The sequence below is a fragment of the Prionailurus bengalensis genome, chromosome E4 (genome assembly GCF_016509475.1).
Source record: "Prionailurus bengalensis isolate Pbe53 chromosome E4, Fcat_Pben_1.1_paternal_pri, whole genome shotgun sequence".
NCBI lineage: Eukaryota > Metazoa > Chordata > Mammalia > Carnivora > Felidae > Prionailurus > Prionailurus bengalensis.
In genome coordinates, this window is record NC_057360.1 from 44,564,301 (window position 1) to 44,579,419 (window position 15,119).

The window sequence follows — 15,119 nt, forward strand, 5'->3', positions numbered from 1 at the left end:
TTGTTTATTATGATTGAGTCATTCTTTGCTATTTGTTATTAACATTCATGTATTGAGGAGCTCACATGTTGGGTACATAAATACTCACAATCGTTACCTCTTCTTGTTGGATTGTCCCCTTTATTATTATACAGTGTCCTTCTTTGTCTCTTATTACATGCTTTGTTTCAAAGTCTACTTTGTCCAATATAATTATTGGTACTCCTGCTTTCTTTTGACATCCATTTGCACAATATATCCTACGTCCCTTCACTTTCAATCTGCAGGTGTGTTTTGCTCTAAAATGAGGGGTTTTTTTTTTGTAGGCAGGAAAGAGATGGGTCTTGTTTTATTCATTCTGTCACCCTGTGTCTTTTCATTGGAGCATCTAGTATATTTACATTCAAAGCATTTTTTTATAGATATGCATTTATTGCTATTTTATTGCCTGATTTATGGTTGTTCCTGAAGATTTTCTCTGATCATTTCTTGTCTTTCTTTCATGGTTAGATGATTTTTTTAATGATATATTGGATACCTTTATCTTTATTCCTTGCATATTTATTGTGGTTTTGCTTTGTGGTCATCATTAGGTTTGTATATAACATGTGTTGCATATAGCAGTCTGTATTAAGTTGGTGGTCATTTAACTTTGAACCCAAACTTTTTTTTTTTTAAATTTTTTTTTTTCAACGTTTATTTATTTTTGGGACAGAGAGAGACAGAGCATGAACGGGGGAGGGGCAGAGAGAGAGGGAGACACAGAATCTGAAACAGGCTCCAGGCTCTGAGCCATCAGCCCAGAGCCTGACGCGGGGCTCGAACTCACAGACTGAGATCGTGACCTGCCTGAAGTCGGACGCTTAACCGACTGCGCCACCCAGGCGCCCCTGAACCCAAACTTTACTTCTCTCTTCCTCAGGCATATGGTGTCATATTTTACATCCGTTTATTTTGTGAGTTCCTTGACAGGAATTTTATTTACAGAAATATTCATTTTTACTGCTTTTGTGTTTCCTACCTTTCTACTGGCACTTTTGGTCTCTCCTTTCTACTCCGATTCGCCTTTAATATTTCTTGCAAGGCTGATTTAATGGTTTTGACCTGCATTGGTTTTTATTTGCCTGGGAAACTCTTTATCTCTCCTTCTATTTTGAATAATGGCTTTGCTGGGTAGAGTATTCTTGACTGGATAGAGTATGTTTCCCATTCATCACTTTGAATATATCATGCCACTTCCTTCTGGCCTGGAAAGTTTGTGCTGAAAACTGCCTTAGTTGCCGTATGGATTTTTCCTTGTATGTGACTGTCTTTTTTTTTCTCTTGCTGTTTTTACAACGTTTTCTATATTGTTATGTTCTGCCAGTTTAGTTACCATGTATCTTGGTGTGGGTTTGCTTTTGTTTATTTTGTTGGGGATTCTTTGTGCCTCCTCGTGTATCTGGATATCTGTTTCCTCCTTCCAGATTAGGGAACTTTTCTGCTATTCTTCAAATCAATTTTCTGGTCCCTTTTTCCTTTCTTCTTCTTCTGGGACACCTCTAATAAAAATGTTATGTTTGATGGCGTCACCGACTTCCCTAAATCGATCCTCCTTTGCATAATTCTTTTTTCTCCCTTCTGTTCAGCTTGATTACTTTTCATTACTATGTCTTCTAAGTCATTAATTAATGCCTCTTCTTCTTCCACTATGCTGTTCATTCCATCAAGTGTGTTTCTAATTTTGTTTATTGAATCCTTTCTTTCTGCTATGTTATTCCTTATCTCTGTATTAGGGTCTTACTCATATCTTCGAATTTTTCTCAAGTCCAGTGAGTATCATTATACTTATTATGTTAAATTCTCTATTAAGCATGTTACTTATATCTGTTTCACTTAGAGCTCCGGCATTGGCCTTGTACTGCTCTTTCACTTGGGACAAATTCTTCTGTTTTCTCATTTAAGTTTCTGTGCCTGTTTCTGCGTGTAGGAAATTCAGTTACCTCTCCCATTTTTGGGGTAATGGCCTTATGAAAAAGAGGTTCTGTCGTGCCCTGAGGTGTTGTGATCCCTGTTCCCCAGGGCCTGGCATTTCAGGGAGTGTCTCCAATGTGTGCTGTGTTCACACTGCTCTTGTGTCCTGATCGCTTTGTGCTTCATGCCCCTCATCTACAGAGGCTCTCTTTGCCTCTTTGTTGGCAGTGGTTGGTCTCTGGCTTGAATGTGGGGAGTTTTAACTTGGTGCACTCTGGTCTGCTTGTGACATGAGACTTCTCACCACTGCTGCTGGAATCAAGGCTTCCAAAATCCTCAGGTTGGGAGATGAGGTGTGGGCAGGGATTTGGTCTGGTGTTTTGGGGTTGGGGCTACCTGCTGTGGGACTGAGGCAAGTGTAACTGGGAAGGATGGTTTCACTGGAGCATGGGCAAGTGGAGCTTGGTGTAAGAAGTTAGATAGCAAGTGTGGGCCCTGTGCAGATTCCCACAGTTGACCCTGTGTTTATGCTAATGGGTAGGGAGGGAAATGGCACCTGTCAGCTCCTGTGGGTCTCTGTGAATGCTGCCTTTCTGCAACATGCTCCCAGGTGAGCAAATAATCTCCCCACTGTGTGCTCCAAGTGCTCTTCAGATTGCTGTTGCCATGCTGTATGTCCACAAGCTCTTTGCTTGCCTTTTTTCCAAGAACAGCCCCAACACCCTTTGAACTCTCCCAGAACTTAGTACACTGACCTTTAAAACCCTAGGCTTTAAGCCCCACTGGTTGCAGGAACTCACAACATTTGGCCCCTTTCACTTTCCAAGCCAGTTGGTTTGGGGATTCGTTTTACCTGTTGGTTCCTCTGTGTGTCAGACTGTCTCTCACCCTTCTCTGTGACCACTACTCCTTTCCTACCTCAGTGGTACAGTCCATTTCTCCTCAGTTTGGGAGGGAAAACTGAATCTCTGTACATCTTACTTCTCTGATGTGGACTGTTCTCTATGATTGGTTGCACAATTTGTTCTGCCAGTCTTCAGGTTGATTTAGGATGATTTGATAGTTATCCTCATGGGATGAGGCAGGCCTAGTTTCCTCCTTCTCTGCCACATCCCCCTCGTTCTCTTGCTGGTGTCACCCTACTTTACACGTTCCTTCTTTGTAGTTCTTTTACTGTTTTCTGACTAGTGACCATGTACTTACCAGGAGGAAGGCATTCGGGAGCAGGCACCCAGCCATCTTCTGTACAGGTCATTACAGTCTGCTCATTTTGAAGACTGTAGCCAGCATAGCAGTTAACACTTACAGAGTCACCTTGGAAATACATTTTTGCTGGATATGGATATTCTCCATTTATCAAATAATTAAAAATACATTGTCCTAATAATCATAAAAATAGTAAACCAAATTTGTCAAACCCTAGATTCAATGATAATAGCAAATTAAAAATTATTTGTCCAAAATTTAAATTTTCATGCATAAGTATCCAAAAATAACCTATAACTTAAGACAGACTAAAGCTACTTCCAAACGTTTCAAAAGAAGAAAATCAGTATTTAAATTATTTATCTTCAGTTTTTATAATGAAGATATTTGGAAATGACATAGGTATTTTCGTAAGCCTCGATTTTTAATTCTCAGGTGATTTTTATGAAGAGCTCCTCATAGAAGGAAAAACTTACATTGGTCGTTTTGCTCATAAAACTCATCCCTTGGCCTTCTTTTTGTCATATTAGGCTTAACTGTACTCACTTATGTGTCTTCCCACACCACTCTTTGAAATATTTACACATACACAATCATAACAAGGTTGACTTACTGCGGCACGGTACTGCTGGTGACCATCCTTCTTGTGTGCAATGAATATATCCCCCGTGCTGTTTTTTATCTGTCATGAAATTGTGGTCACAGGAATAGTAATATTTTTTTCCTACAGATACTGGAAAGTCTCGTCTATAGTTATATTCATTGTGTAGTAGTCCATGTTTTATTTCTGGAAAATCACAACGTTTCTCTTGCAATAAAAAAACAAAAACAAACAACAGTATAAATAATCTTTTATCTCAAGAAAAAAATCATATTAGAAATTATTGTTTCATTGGCAAATTTACCCTCTTATTAGCATAATTTCACTCATTGCATCAGGTTTTCTAGGACAAGAAGTGTTGGAAATATGGATTACTGGAATATGTGATGAAGTCATTGCTAATCAAGTTAACATTGTATCTTGTGGGACTTATGAGATATAAAATAGTATGAAGATCAAAGAATAAAACTTGATAGATCTTTTTAAAGGATTCTCCTTGAGTATATGTATCCTCAGCATGGTTGATTAAATGAGGAACTTGGTTGAGAGATGAAGACATTGATTTTATTTCTCAGGTCATCCAACTTTTTATTTTCTTTTCTGTTCTCATCAGAAATCAGAGCCCTATCTTTTCTTCTCAGAACAACTCAATGTAGGAAGATAGATTTTTTTTTAGATTAACATTCATTAATTTATTTTTCTGTTTAATGAAAATAATGTAAGACATATAGAGAAACACAAAAATTTTCCATTCATCACATTATACAGAAAAATTACATTCTTCTTAACCCCTCAAACCAATCATTGAGGACAGTTCTCTTCTTCATTTAATCAGAGAAATAAACAAGGACTATTTGTCAATATCCAAATACTTAAGATTGTGGAAAACATTTGAATGTTATTTTTTTAAATTTTGTTTTAGAGAGAGAGGCGGCGCAAGTGAGTGAAGAGCAGAGAGAGTAAGAGAGAGAGAGAGAGAGAGAGAGAGAGAGAGAAGCTGGGCTCACCTGGGGCTCATGGTTTTACCTGAAGCAGGGCACTGGCTCACCCAAAGTGGGGCAACGAGCTCACCTGACGTGGAACTCGAACTCACCAACTGTGAGATAATGACCTGAGCCGAAATCAGATGCTTAACAACTAAGCCACCCAGGCACCATATTGTTAATTCTAATTTTCATTGAAGAAGGAATGGTTTTAAATTATGTCATACATATGTCGTAATACGTATGACATATATCATATATATGAGGTGTGTTAAAGATGTCATATATATTTCACAATATATATGACACTTGTCATATAGATGAAGTGTTTAAAACTATCATACACAGTATGTCATACTATAATGATATATATCATATATATCAAGTGTTTAGACAATATGTCATTTATGTCCCCAATATATATATTTTTTGAATAAAAGTGAACATTTAATGCAACCATAGTTCAATTCTTTTTAAACACCAAAATGTCATATTTTAATTGAGGTATAATATAATTGCATTTTACTGAGACATTCTTATATACGGAATATTTTTGACATATGTTTAAGTGTTATGTTGTTACAACACATTTAGGTATAATATTTTCCAGAAAAGTTTCCCCTTTTCATTTGATGACATAAAGCTAATTTAGGACTTTAATACCAGACCAGTATTGGGTTTTTCCCATAAAATTACCCATAAAATTACTCTATTAACTTGTACAACACATGAACCCAAGTTCCAAAACACACACACATACACACACGCATACCGAGTATTATCATCTTCATCTTTTTTAAGTACACTGATCCATTTTCATCTTGTTTGATTAGAGAAAGTTTCTAGTAGTTTAAGCTGACTTGTTATGTGGATCATACCCTTTGAATCCTTGTATATACTGATGTTTTTCTTTAACAAAAATTTGTATATGATACCTTCTCTAGATATAGATTTTTGGCCTACAGCCCATGTCTCTCATGGATAGATTTTTCCCTCCACATTTTTGAAGCTTCCAAGGTTGAGACTAAAAAGCTCATTTAGTTTTTTTCCTTTTGAGTAACAGTGTAGTATTTTCCCCCCATGACTCTTTGAAGATTTAGATTATTTTCTCTTTATCCTTGGATGAATTTCATCATGAGACATCAAGATGTGTGTCATTTAACAATCTTGGGCAAGCTTCACTCTTTGGATTTGCAAGAATTGAGTCTTAAAGTACTCAGTTAAATTACCCGTAAAATTGTAAAGGAGAGATTTGAACCCTGGGGGTCTGATCTCAGAACAGCAGTGGTTATTCTAGTGTTTCAAATGATATCAATTAGAAGTTAAGATGGTGGAGAAGTAAGGGTTCGAGGATTTCCCTCATCCCGGAAACACAGCTGTATCGGGGTCAGAACACTTGGAAATCTATCTGCGGAGTGACAGAAAAATCTGCACAAGTGGAGGGAGACAGCTTGGTGGGACAGAGGTGCTTGTATGCAAACTGGGGGAGATAAAACAGCATGTGCGTGGAAGGCAGGGATCCGTATAGAGGAAAAAGGGAGAGAAAGAGAAGCTGTGGATTGCCCTAACGCAAGTTAGAACAAGAGAAAAACCTCCAGATCGTGGACTGGGGAATAAGAAATATGGAGAGTGCCAGTCTCTACTTTGAAAACAGCCAAAGGAGCTGAAGACCAGAGTTTTCAAAAGTGTGTGCCATTCTCGGGACCAAAGCCACTGTCACGTGCATGTGCCTGGGGAGGAGGAGAGCAGTGGCAATCTCAGGGGCACACTAGGAGAGAACAGTCCCCTCCGTTGAATACTGTGGGATATATTGCACGCTCAAAGACAAAAGACCCTGCAGTCGTCAGCCATATTAGCAGTGCAGAATGGCACTACCCCAGAACCAAGTGCCTATGGTGCAGGATCCATTACTATATCAGGTTTTGAATCCCAGCTGAGCACCTAGAAGTGTGGGAGAACTGTGGAGCAAGACAAGCCACCTGCCTGCGCTACTGTGTGAGGCCTGCCTGAACAGTGTGGTTGAGATTGGGGTGTCATCATTTTCTTCCCCATCACCAACAGGGTGGGGCTTCAGGGAAAAAGACCCCAGCACAGTTGTGATCTGCTTACATGAAGCCCCACCCCTGTGTGCCCGGAAACTGCTCATCTACTGGAGCAGAACTGACACTGAATGAAACAGATGACCTCTTCTCCAGACCAGCACAGCCGTAGGTCCCAGACACCAACAGACAACTGTCCTGCAGTTGTGTATGTTAGTCTGTTGCCCTTTTTTCTTTTCTTTTCGTCTTTCCTTTTCTTTTTTCTTTTCTTTTCTTTCCATCTCTTGTCTTTTCTCATCATTTCTTTCAACCATCTTCTTTTTTTTTCCTTTGGAATCAGGATCTTAGTTTCTGATTTGATTTTTGGTCAATTCTTATAAATATATATATTTTGTCTTTTCTCTATTTTTCTGCTTTGTTTGTCTGTTTAATCTAGCATTTTTACTTTAATTTTGTACAGTTTTTCTATACTCCTTCTTCTTTCTTTTCCTTTCTTTCTCTCTGGATTAAGCCTTATAGCTTCTTTGATTCTCTGCTTGGTCCTTTTTTCAGACCTTTCATTTTTTTTCTTTGTATGGGATTAGGTCCCCTGCCCTCTCATCTTTCTAGGGATACTTCAATGAAAAATCAAAGCACCCCTGGTGGAGGGTTTAAACTATCCACCACTGCAAGTAAGGAGGAGCCTTATAGATCTGTTTGGTGGGTTACAGCAACCAAATACACAACAAAGGAGGGCATGCAACACACTCCAAATACAATTCCTGAAGTGCCAGGCCCTGGACAGTGTATGACCCCTTTCAAATATAGTAGTTCTCACAGGTGCAGGACATATAACAAACTATTAAAACACATAAGGACAAACCAAGCCAAAATCATAAGATGGAAGAATTCTCCTGAAAAGAAATTCCAGGAAGAAATGAGAGCCAGGGTAGACATGTAAGGGCTGTAACAGACCTATCCACTGAAACTTGGCAGGCCAGGAGGGAGGATAGGAAACATTAAATGTGCTGTTAGGAAAAATATGCAGCCAAGAATCAATTATCTGTCAAGGCTGTCATTATAATTGAAGGAGAGATAAAGGCTTTCCCAAAAAAAAAAACCAAAAAACTAAAGGAGTTCATGACCACTAAACCAGCCCTGCAGGAGATTCTAAGGGAGACTCTGTGAGTGGAAAGCAGCAAAGACTACTAAGGACCAGAGACATCACCACAAGCACGAAACCTACAGGTAACACAATGATACAGAATTCGTATCTTTCAATAATCACTCTGATGTAAATGGACTAAATACTCCAATGAAAAGACATAGGGTTTCACCATGGGTTAAAAAAAAGAAAAGATCCATTTACATGCTGCCTACAAGAGACTCATTTTAGTCCTGAGGACAACTGCAGATTGAAAGTGAGGGGATGGAAAACCTTGTGTCATGGTACTGGATGGCAAAATAAAGCCGGAGTAGCCATACTTAGACCAGACAAACCAGATTTTAAAAGAAAGACTGTAATAGGAGATGAAAAATAGCATTTTATCATAATTAAGGGGTCTATTCATCAAGAAGAGATAACAGTTGTAAAAATCTATGTCCCCAATGTGAGAGCATCCAAATATATAAATCATTTAATTACAAACATAAATAAATGTATAGATAATAATACCATGTTTGAAGGGGACTTTAGTACTCCACTTACAGCAATGGACATATCATCTAGGCAGAAAATCAATAAGGAAACAATGGCTCTGAAGGACACATTGGACCAGATGGACCAGTTGGATATTCTCCAAAATAGATCACATACTGGGTCACAAAACAGAATATATAAAAGGACTGAGATCATACCATGCATATTTTCAGATCACAATGTTATGAAGCTTGAAATCAACTACAAGAAAAAATTTGGAAAGCTCCCAAATGCATGAAGGTTAAAGGACCTCCTACTGAAGAATGAATGGATCAACCAGGAAATTCAACAAAAATTTAAAAAATATATGCAGGTAAATGAAAATGAAAATATGACAGTTCATACCCCTTGGGATGCAACAAAGGCAGTCTTAAGAGGAAAATACATTGCAGTTCAGATCTATTTCAAGAAGCAAGAAAGGTCCTAAATATACAACCTAACCTCACACCTAAAGGAACTAGAAAGGCAGCAGCAATGAAAGCCCAAAGCCAGAAGAAGGAGAGAAATAATAAAGATTAGAGCAGAAATAAACAGTATACAATCCAAAAAAAAAAAAAAAACCTTAAAAAACAAAAAAAAATTAGAATGGATTAAAGAATGTAAGAGTTGATTTTTTGAAAGAATAAACAAAATCGATAACCCTGTAGCCTGACTTCTCAAAAAGAAAAGAGAAAGGACCCAAATAGATAAAATTATGAATGAAGGAGGGGAGATCACAACCAACACCACACAAATACAAACAATTATTGAAGAACATTGTGAAAAATTACATGCCAACAAACTGGACAATCTGGAAGAAGTGGACAAATTCCTAGACACTCACACACTACCAGAATTCAAATGGGAAGAAATAGAAAATTTGAACAGACCCACAAGCAGTGAAGAAATTGAACTGGTTATCAAAAATCTCCCAACAAGTAGGAGTCCGGGGTTAGACTGGTTCCTATGGGAATTCTACCAGACATTTAAACAGAGTTAAGACCTAATCTCAAGCTGTTCCAAAAAATAGAAATGGAAGGTAATCTTCCAGACTCATTCTATGAAGTCAGCATTACCTTGATGCCCAAAGCAGACAAAGGCCCCACTGAAAAGCAGAAATACAGGTCAATATCCCCGATGAACATGGATGCAAAAATTCTTATCAAGATACTAGCAAATTGACTTCAATAGTGTATTAAATGAATTATTCATCATAATCAACTGGGATTCATTCCTGGGCTGTAGGTCTGGTTCAGTATTCACAAATCAATCAACATCATACATCACATTAACAGAGGAAAAGATAAGAACCATATGCTCCTGTGAATAGAAGCAGAAAAAGCATTGGACAAAATACAGCATCCTTTCGTAATAAAAACCCTCAAGAAAGTAAGGATAGAAGGAACATACCTTAACATCATAAAAGCCATATATGAAAGGCCCACAGCTAATACAATCCACAATGGGGAAAAACTGAGAGCTTTGCCCCTAAGATCAGGAACATGACAGGGATATCCACTGTCACCCCTGTTGTTAACATGGTATTAGAACTCCTAGCCTCAACATTCAGACAACAATGCAAAATAAAATGTATCGAAATTGGCAGACAAGAAGTCAAATTTTCACTCTTTGCAGATGACACGACACTCTGCATGGAAAATCCGAGACACCCCACCGAAAAACTGGTAGAGCTGATACATGAATTCAGCAAAGTTTCAGCATATAAAATCAATGTACACAAATCTGTTGCATTTCTATACACCAATAATGAAGCAACAGAAAGGAATTGATCCCATTCTCAATTGCACCAAGGACCATAAATTACCTAGAAATAAACTTAACCAAAGAAGTAAAAGATCTGTTTGCAGAAAACTATAGAAAATTGATGAATGACATTGAAGAAGACACAAAGAAATGGAAAACATTCCATGCTCATGGATTAGAAGAACAAATCTGTTAAAATGTTGATATTACCCAAAATAATCTACACATTCTAGCAATCTCAATCTAAATGGCATCAGCATTCTTCACAGAGCTAGAAGAAATAATCCTAAAATTTGTATGGAACCACAAAAGATCCTGAATAGCTGAAGTAATGTGGAAAAAGAAAACCAAAGCTGGAGGCATCACAATCCCAGACTTTAGCCTGTATTACATAGCTGTAATCATAAAGACAGTATGGTATTGGCACAAAAACAGACGCATAGACCAGTGGAATAGAAAAAAGAACCCAGAAATGGACGTACAAATCTATGGCCAACTAATCTTTGACAAAGCAGGAAAGGGTATCCAATGGAAAAGAGATAGCTTCTTCAGCCAACGGTGCTTGGGAGACCTGGACAGCAACATGCAGAAGAAAGAAACTGGACCACTTTCTTACAACATACACAAAAATAAATTCAAAATGGATGAAGGACCTAAATGCTAATGTTAGGTCAGTGTTAAACAGGAATCCATCAAAATCCTACAGGAGAAAACAAGGCAGCAGCCTCTTTGACTTTGGCCATAGAAACTTCTTACTTGACATGTTTCCAAAGGCAAGAGAAATAAAAGCAAAACGGAACTATTGGGACCTCATCAAGATAAAAAGCTTCTACACAGCAAAGGAAACAGTCAACAAAACTAAAAGGCAGCCGACAGAATGGGAGAAGATGTTTGCAAATGACATATTGGATAAAGGGCTAGTATCCAAAATCTATAAAGAACTTACCAAACTCAACACCTGAAAAACAAATAATCCAGTGAAGAAACGGGCAGGAGATGCAAATAGACAGTTTTCCAAAGAAGACATCCAGATGGCAAACAGACACATGAAAAGATGCTCAACATTGCTCATCATCAGGGAAATACGGATCAAAACCACACTGAGATACCACCTCATACCAGAGTGGCTAAAATTAACAACTCAGGAAACAACAGATGTTGGCGAGGATATGGAGAAAGGGGAACCCTCTTGCCCAGTTGGTGGGTGTGCAAATTGGTGCACCACCCTGGAAAACAGCGTGGAGGTTCCTCAAAAAATTAAAAATTGAATTACCCTATGATCCAGTGCTTGTACTACTAGGAATTTATTCAAAGGACACAGGAGGGTTGATTCATAGGGCCACATGATAGCAGCACTATCAACAATAGTCAAATTATGGAAAGAGCCCAAATTTCCATCACTGATGAATGGATAATGAAGATATGGTATATTTACAAAATGGAATGCTACTCGGCGACGAAATAGAATGAAATCCTGCCATTTGCAACAATGTGGATGGAATCAGAAGGTAATTTGGAAAACGTGGAATTTGAGAAAGTTTACAGGTGACCATCGGGGAAGGGAAGGAAAAAAGAAGATACAAACAGAGAGGAAGGCAAATCATATGAGGCCCTTACATAGAACAACCTGAGGGTTGATGGAAGTGGGGGGTTGGGAGGATGGGAAAAATAGGTGGTGGGCATTGAGGAGGGCACTTGTCAAGTGAGGAGTATTGGGTGTTGTATGTGAGTGATGTATCAAAGGAATCTACTCCTGAAGCCAAGACTACTCTGTATGTTAGCTGACTTGTTAATAATAATTTTAAAAAATGATATTAATTAGGGGCGCCTGGGTGGCGCAGTCGGTTAAGCGTCTGACTTCAGGTCACGATCTTGCGGTCCGTGAGTTCGAGCCCCGCGTCGGGCTCTGGGCTGATGGCTCAGAGCCTGGAGACTGTTTCCAATTCTGTGTCTCCCTCTCTCTCTGCCCCTCCCTCGTTCATGCTCTGTCTCTCTCTGTCCCAAAAATAAATAAACGTTGAAAAAAATTAAAAAAAAATGATATTAATTAAATAAAACAGTCCACTGAGATTTCTTTTCAAGAGGTATACAAAGAGGGTAAAATTAAAGTAGGTATTATTATTATGACAGGCTTGAATCCCTTTGCCATATTCTTCTTTCATCTGGGCATACTTAAATATGTTTTATGCTTTTAGAATATCATCTCTGAATCAAATATAATATTTCATATATGGTCTGATCAGCATTGGGATGGGCAAAATTTAGAACAGCCTCATTCTACCTTAGATTTCTATCGATGAGGGCGTGGTCTCATTAACAGTAGTGGTGGTTCTGTCATAGTTTTGACTCAAAATGATCTCAAAATTGATTAAAATATTCACCAACTTTTAAAATTCTTTCTAATCTGTCTATACTTGTACATCTGATTCCTTTGACTTATACCCAGGATCTTATAGTTATCACTACTAAATGTCACATTATTAGATTTAACAGAGGATCCTTTTTGAATGATGAATCTGTGCTAATGCAGATTCACTATCATGACCCCCTGAATAATTCCACTTGTGAATTTGTACTGTGTTTCCCCTAAATCACTAAACTAACTGATAACATAAAGGAGTAATGGAATAGGCTTGAGAACAAAGTCCTGAATCTGATACTCGGGTAAGTTTACTTAATGAAATTTCAAACTATCTCATAAACCATCTAGCTGGTCAATTTCCCCATCTTGTCCACAAGAACTTCATAAGGCCCCTTCTGGAATAAACTTGGTGAGATCCAGATGCAGCTGGCCTGATCTACCATTTCCATAAGCCAACCAGAAACACGATTAAATATTTCCTTTATGGAAGTGGTTCAAGATGGAGATGAAGGAGATCCTGAACACACCTCTTCCTTTGGACACACTGAATCTACAGTTACATACAGAGTAATTTTGTGTGGGGAAAAAAAAAAAAAAAAAACCTCTCCAAAAAATAACTGAGTGATTCCTACACACTGGGCAAATGAGAAAAAGCTCACATCAAAGTAAATGGAAGAAACTGAGATACGATCTGACCCTAAACCTCATCCCCAGCATGATGACCCACAATTGGGAGGGAATTCAAAACCCCAAGCTTCTCCCTGAGGAGTGAAGTGTCTGAGCCTTACATCTGGCACCCCAATTTTAATATCTACACCTGACAGACAAGCCCCCAAAGCATCTAGCTTTGAAAGCCAACAGGGCTTGTGTCCACAAGGACCCACAAGCTACAGCTAAGTGAGAAACAGCTCTTAAAGGGTCCACAGGCACTCACCCACCCCAGGGTCCAGCATAGAGGAAGCCACCTGAAAAGTGCCCAGACTTTCTGTGAAAGAGACTTGTTTGCCTACCTTAAGGCTCCGCTCTGAGGGGTAAGCATTTAATGTAAAACACATCTAGGGGCTTAGAAAAACTCTCCTCAAAGACAGAGACCAGCAGGCACCATCTTTATGCTCTCTTTTTGCCTCATTGGCAGAATTTGCTAATTGCTCCCTGGTATCTCCAGGAAAGGAGCTTAGACCCTCCTCAGACACTCTCTGAATTTTGCAGCCACCACCAAGGAGATACCCCTAGATCACATGGCTGTAGTGGCTAATGGGTCCTACAGGACTGTAACAAATAAAGAAAGACTGATTAACAGGCCACCACCCCCAAGGCACAGGAGAGTGCACAGACTGAAGCACCCGCCTTTCTCTGGAAAAGGCCAATCTGATTAATCTTTGTTGCTGTGGCCTGAGGGCAGACTTCTAATTAAAAAGACAACTGAGGGCCAACCATAATCCTCTACAGGGAACTTGCAGAATAGGCACTATCTTCAGGTCCTCCTTCTGCTGCACTGCAGGCACTGGTAACTCCTGGAGGGAAATCTGGACAAAGATCTGGTGCCCCAGGTTTTATGTCCGGTGCACTGGATTTCGTGGGTGCCACCCAGGGGACATTCTTTGATCTAATGGTGCGTGGGGTTTGTATTCATGGTTCCCATGGGACTGTAAAAAGTTCAGCGCTAGCCACCACTGCAAGGGCACACTGTATATACAGACTGAACTATAATGTCAGTTTTTTCTACGAAAGAGGCCTGACAGCCTTTCCCCAAATTTTGGCTTGAGGAGCAGACTTGTGGCTTGGCACACATCTAGGGGCCTACTTAGGTGTTCTCTGGGGATAGAGGCCACTGGAGGCCATCCTTGTGATCTTCCTCGGCTTCGCTCTAGGTCAAAGGTATCTCTAGGAAAGGAGCTTATGCTTTTTTTTGGTGCCCTGGCTTCTGTGTTTGTCAGGCAGGACTTACCTCTAGATTGCCTGGCTCTGGTGGTGCGCTCGGCTTATGACTGTGGGTCCCCCAGGACTGTAACAGACGGAGAAAGTGTTCTGAACCGACTACCACCCCAGGGCGCTGCAGAGAGGCAGGAGAATAAAGAATATACTTTTTCTGTGAAAGCCCTAGCAGCCTGTCTTCATACCTGAGGACTGAGAGGCAGGCTTCTCATTAAACAGACAAGTAAGGCCCAACTCTAATCCTTGTTAGAGACCTCCAGAGACTACAACTATGTCTTTGCTGCACTCTAGAGTGCTGGTATCTGCTAGAAGAGAGCTTATACACACATCTCTTGCCCAGTTTTTGCATCTGATGCTCTGGTATTTGTGTTTGATGCCCAGGTATCTCCCCTTGATTTCCTGCCTCTTATGGCCAGCAGAGCTTGTATTCATGAGTTCAAAGAGATGATGACAGATAAAGAAATGTTTCTTTTTTTTAAGTTTATTTATTTATTTTTGAGAGAGAGAGAAAGCATGAGTGGAGGAGGGGCACAGAGAAAGTGAAAGAGAGAGAATCCCAAGCAGTCTCTGCACTGTCAGCACAGAGCTCGACATGAAGCTTTGATGCGATGACCTGAGCTGAAGTCAGATGTTCAACCAA

At 39.4% G+C, this 15,119-nt stretch overlaps 1 protein-coding gene across 9 annotated transcripts in view; it reads right to left on the bottom strand.

Annotated features, from left to right (window-relative positions):
• Positions 1 to 15,119, bottom strand: part of CFH (complement factor H) — a 108,290-nt gene that overhangs the window by 39,267 nt on the left and 53,904 nt on the right. For 4 of the 9 annotated variants that reach the window (XM_043568355.1, XM_043568353.1, XM_043568359.1 and 1 more), the window contains 2 exons: positions 3,752 to 3,946; positions 3,136 to 3,312 (listed from right to left, as the gene is read on the bottom strand). In XM_043568355.1, coding sequence (XP_043424290.1) covers positions 3,136 to 3,312; positions 3,752 to 3,946 — 372 coding nt within the window. The remainder of the gene's footprint in view (positions 1 to 3,135; positions 3,313 to 3,751; positions 3,947 to 15,119) is intronic. The other 5 variants (XM_043568358.1, XM_043568360.1, XM_043568356.1 and 2 more) reach the window with 2 other exon arrangements.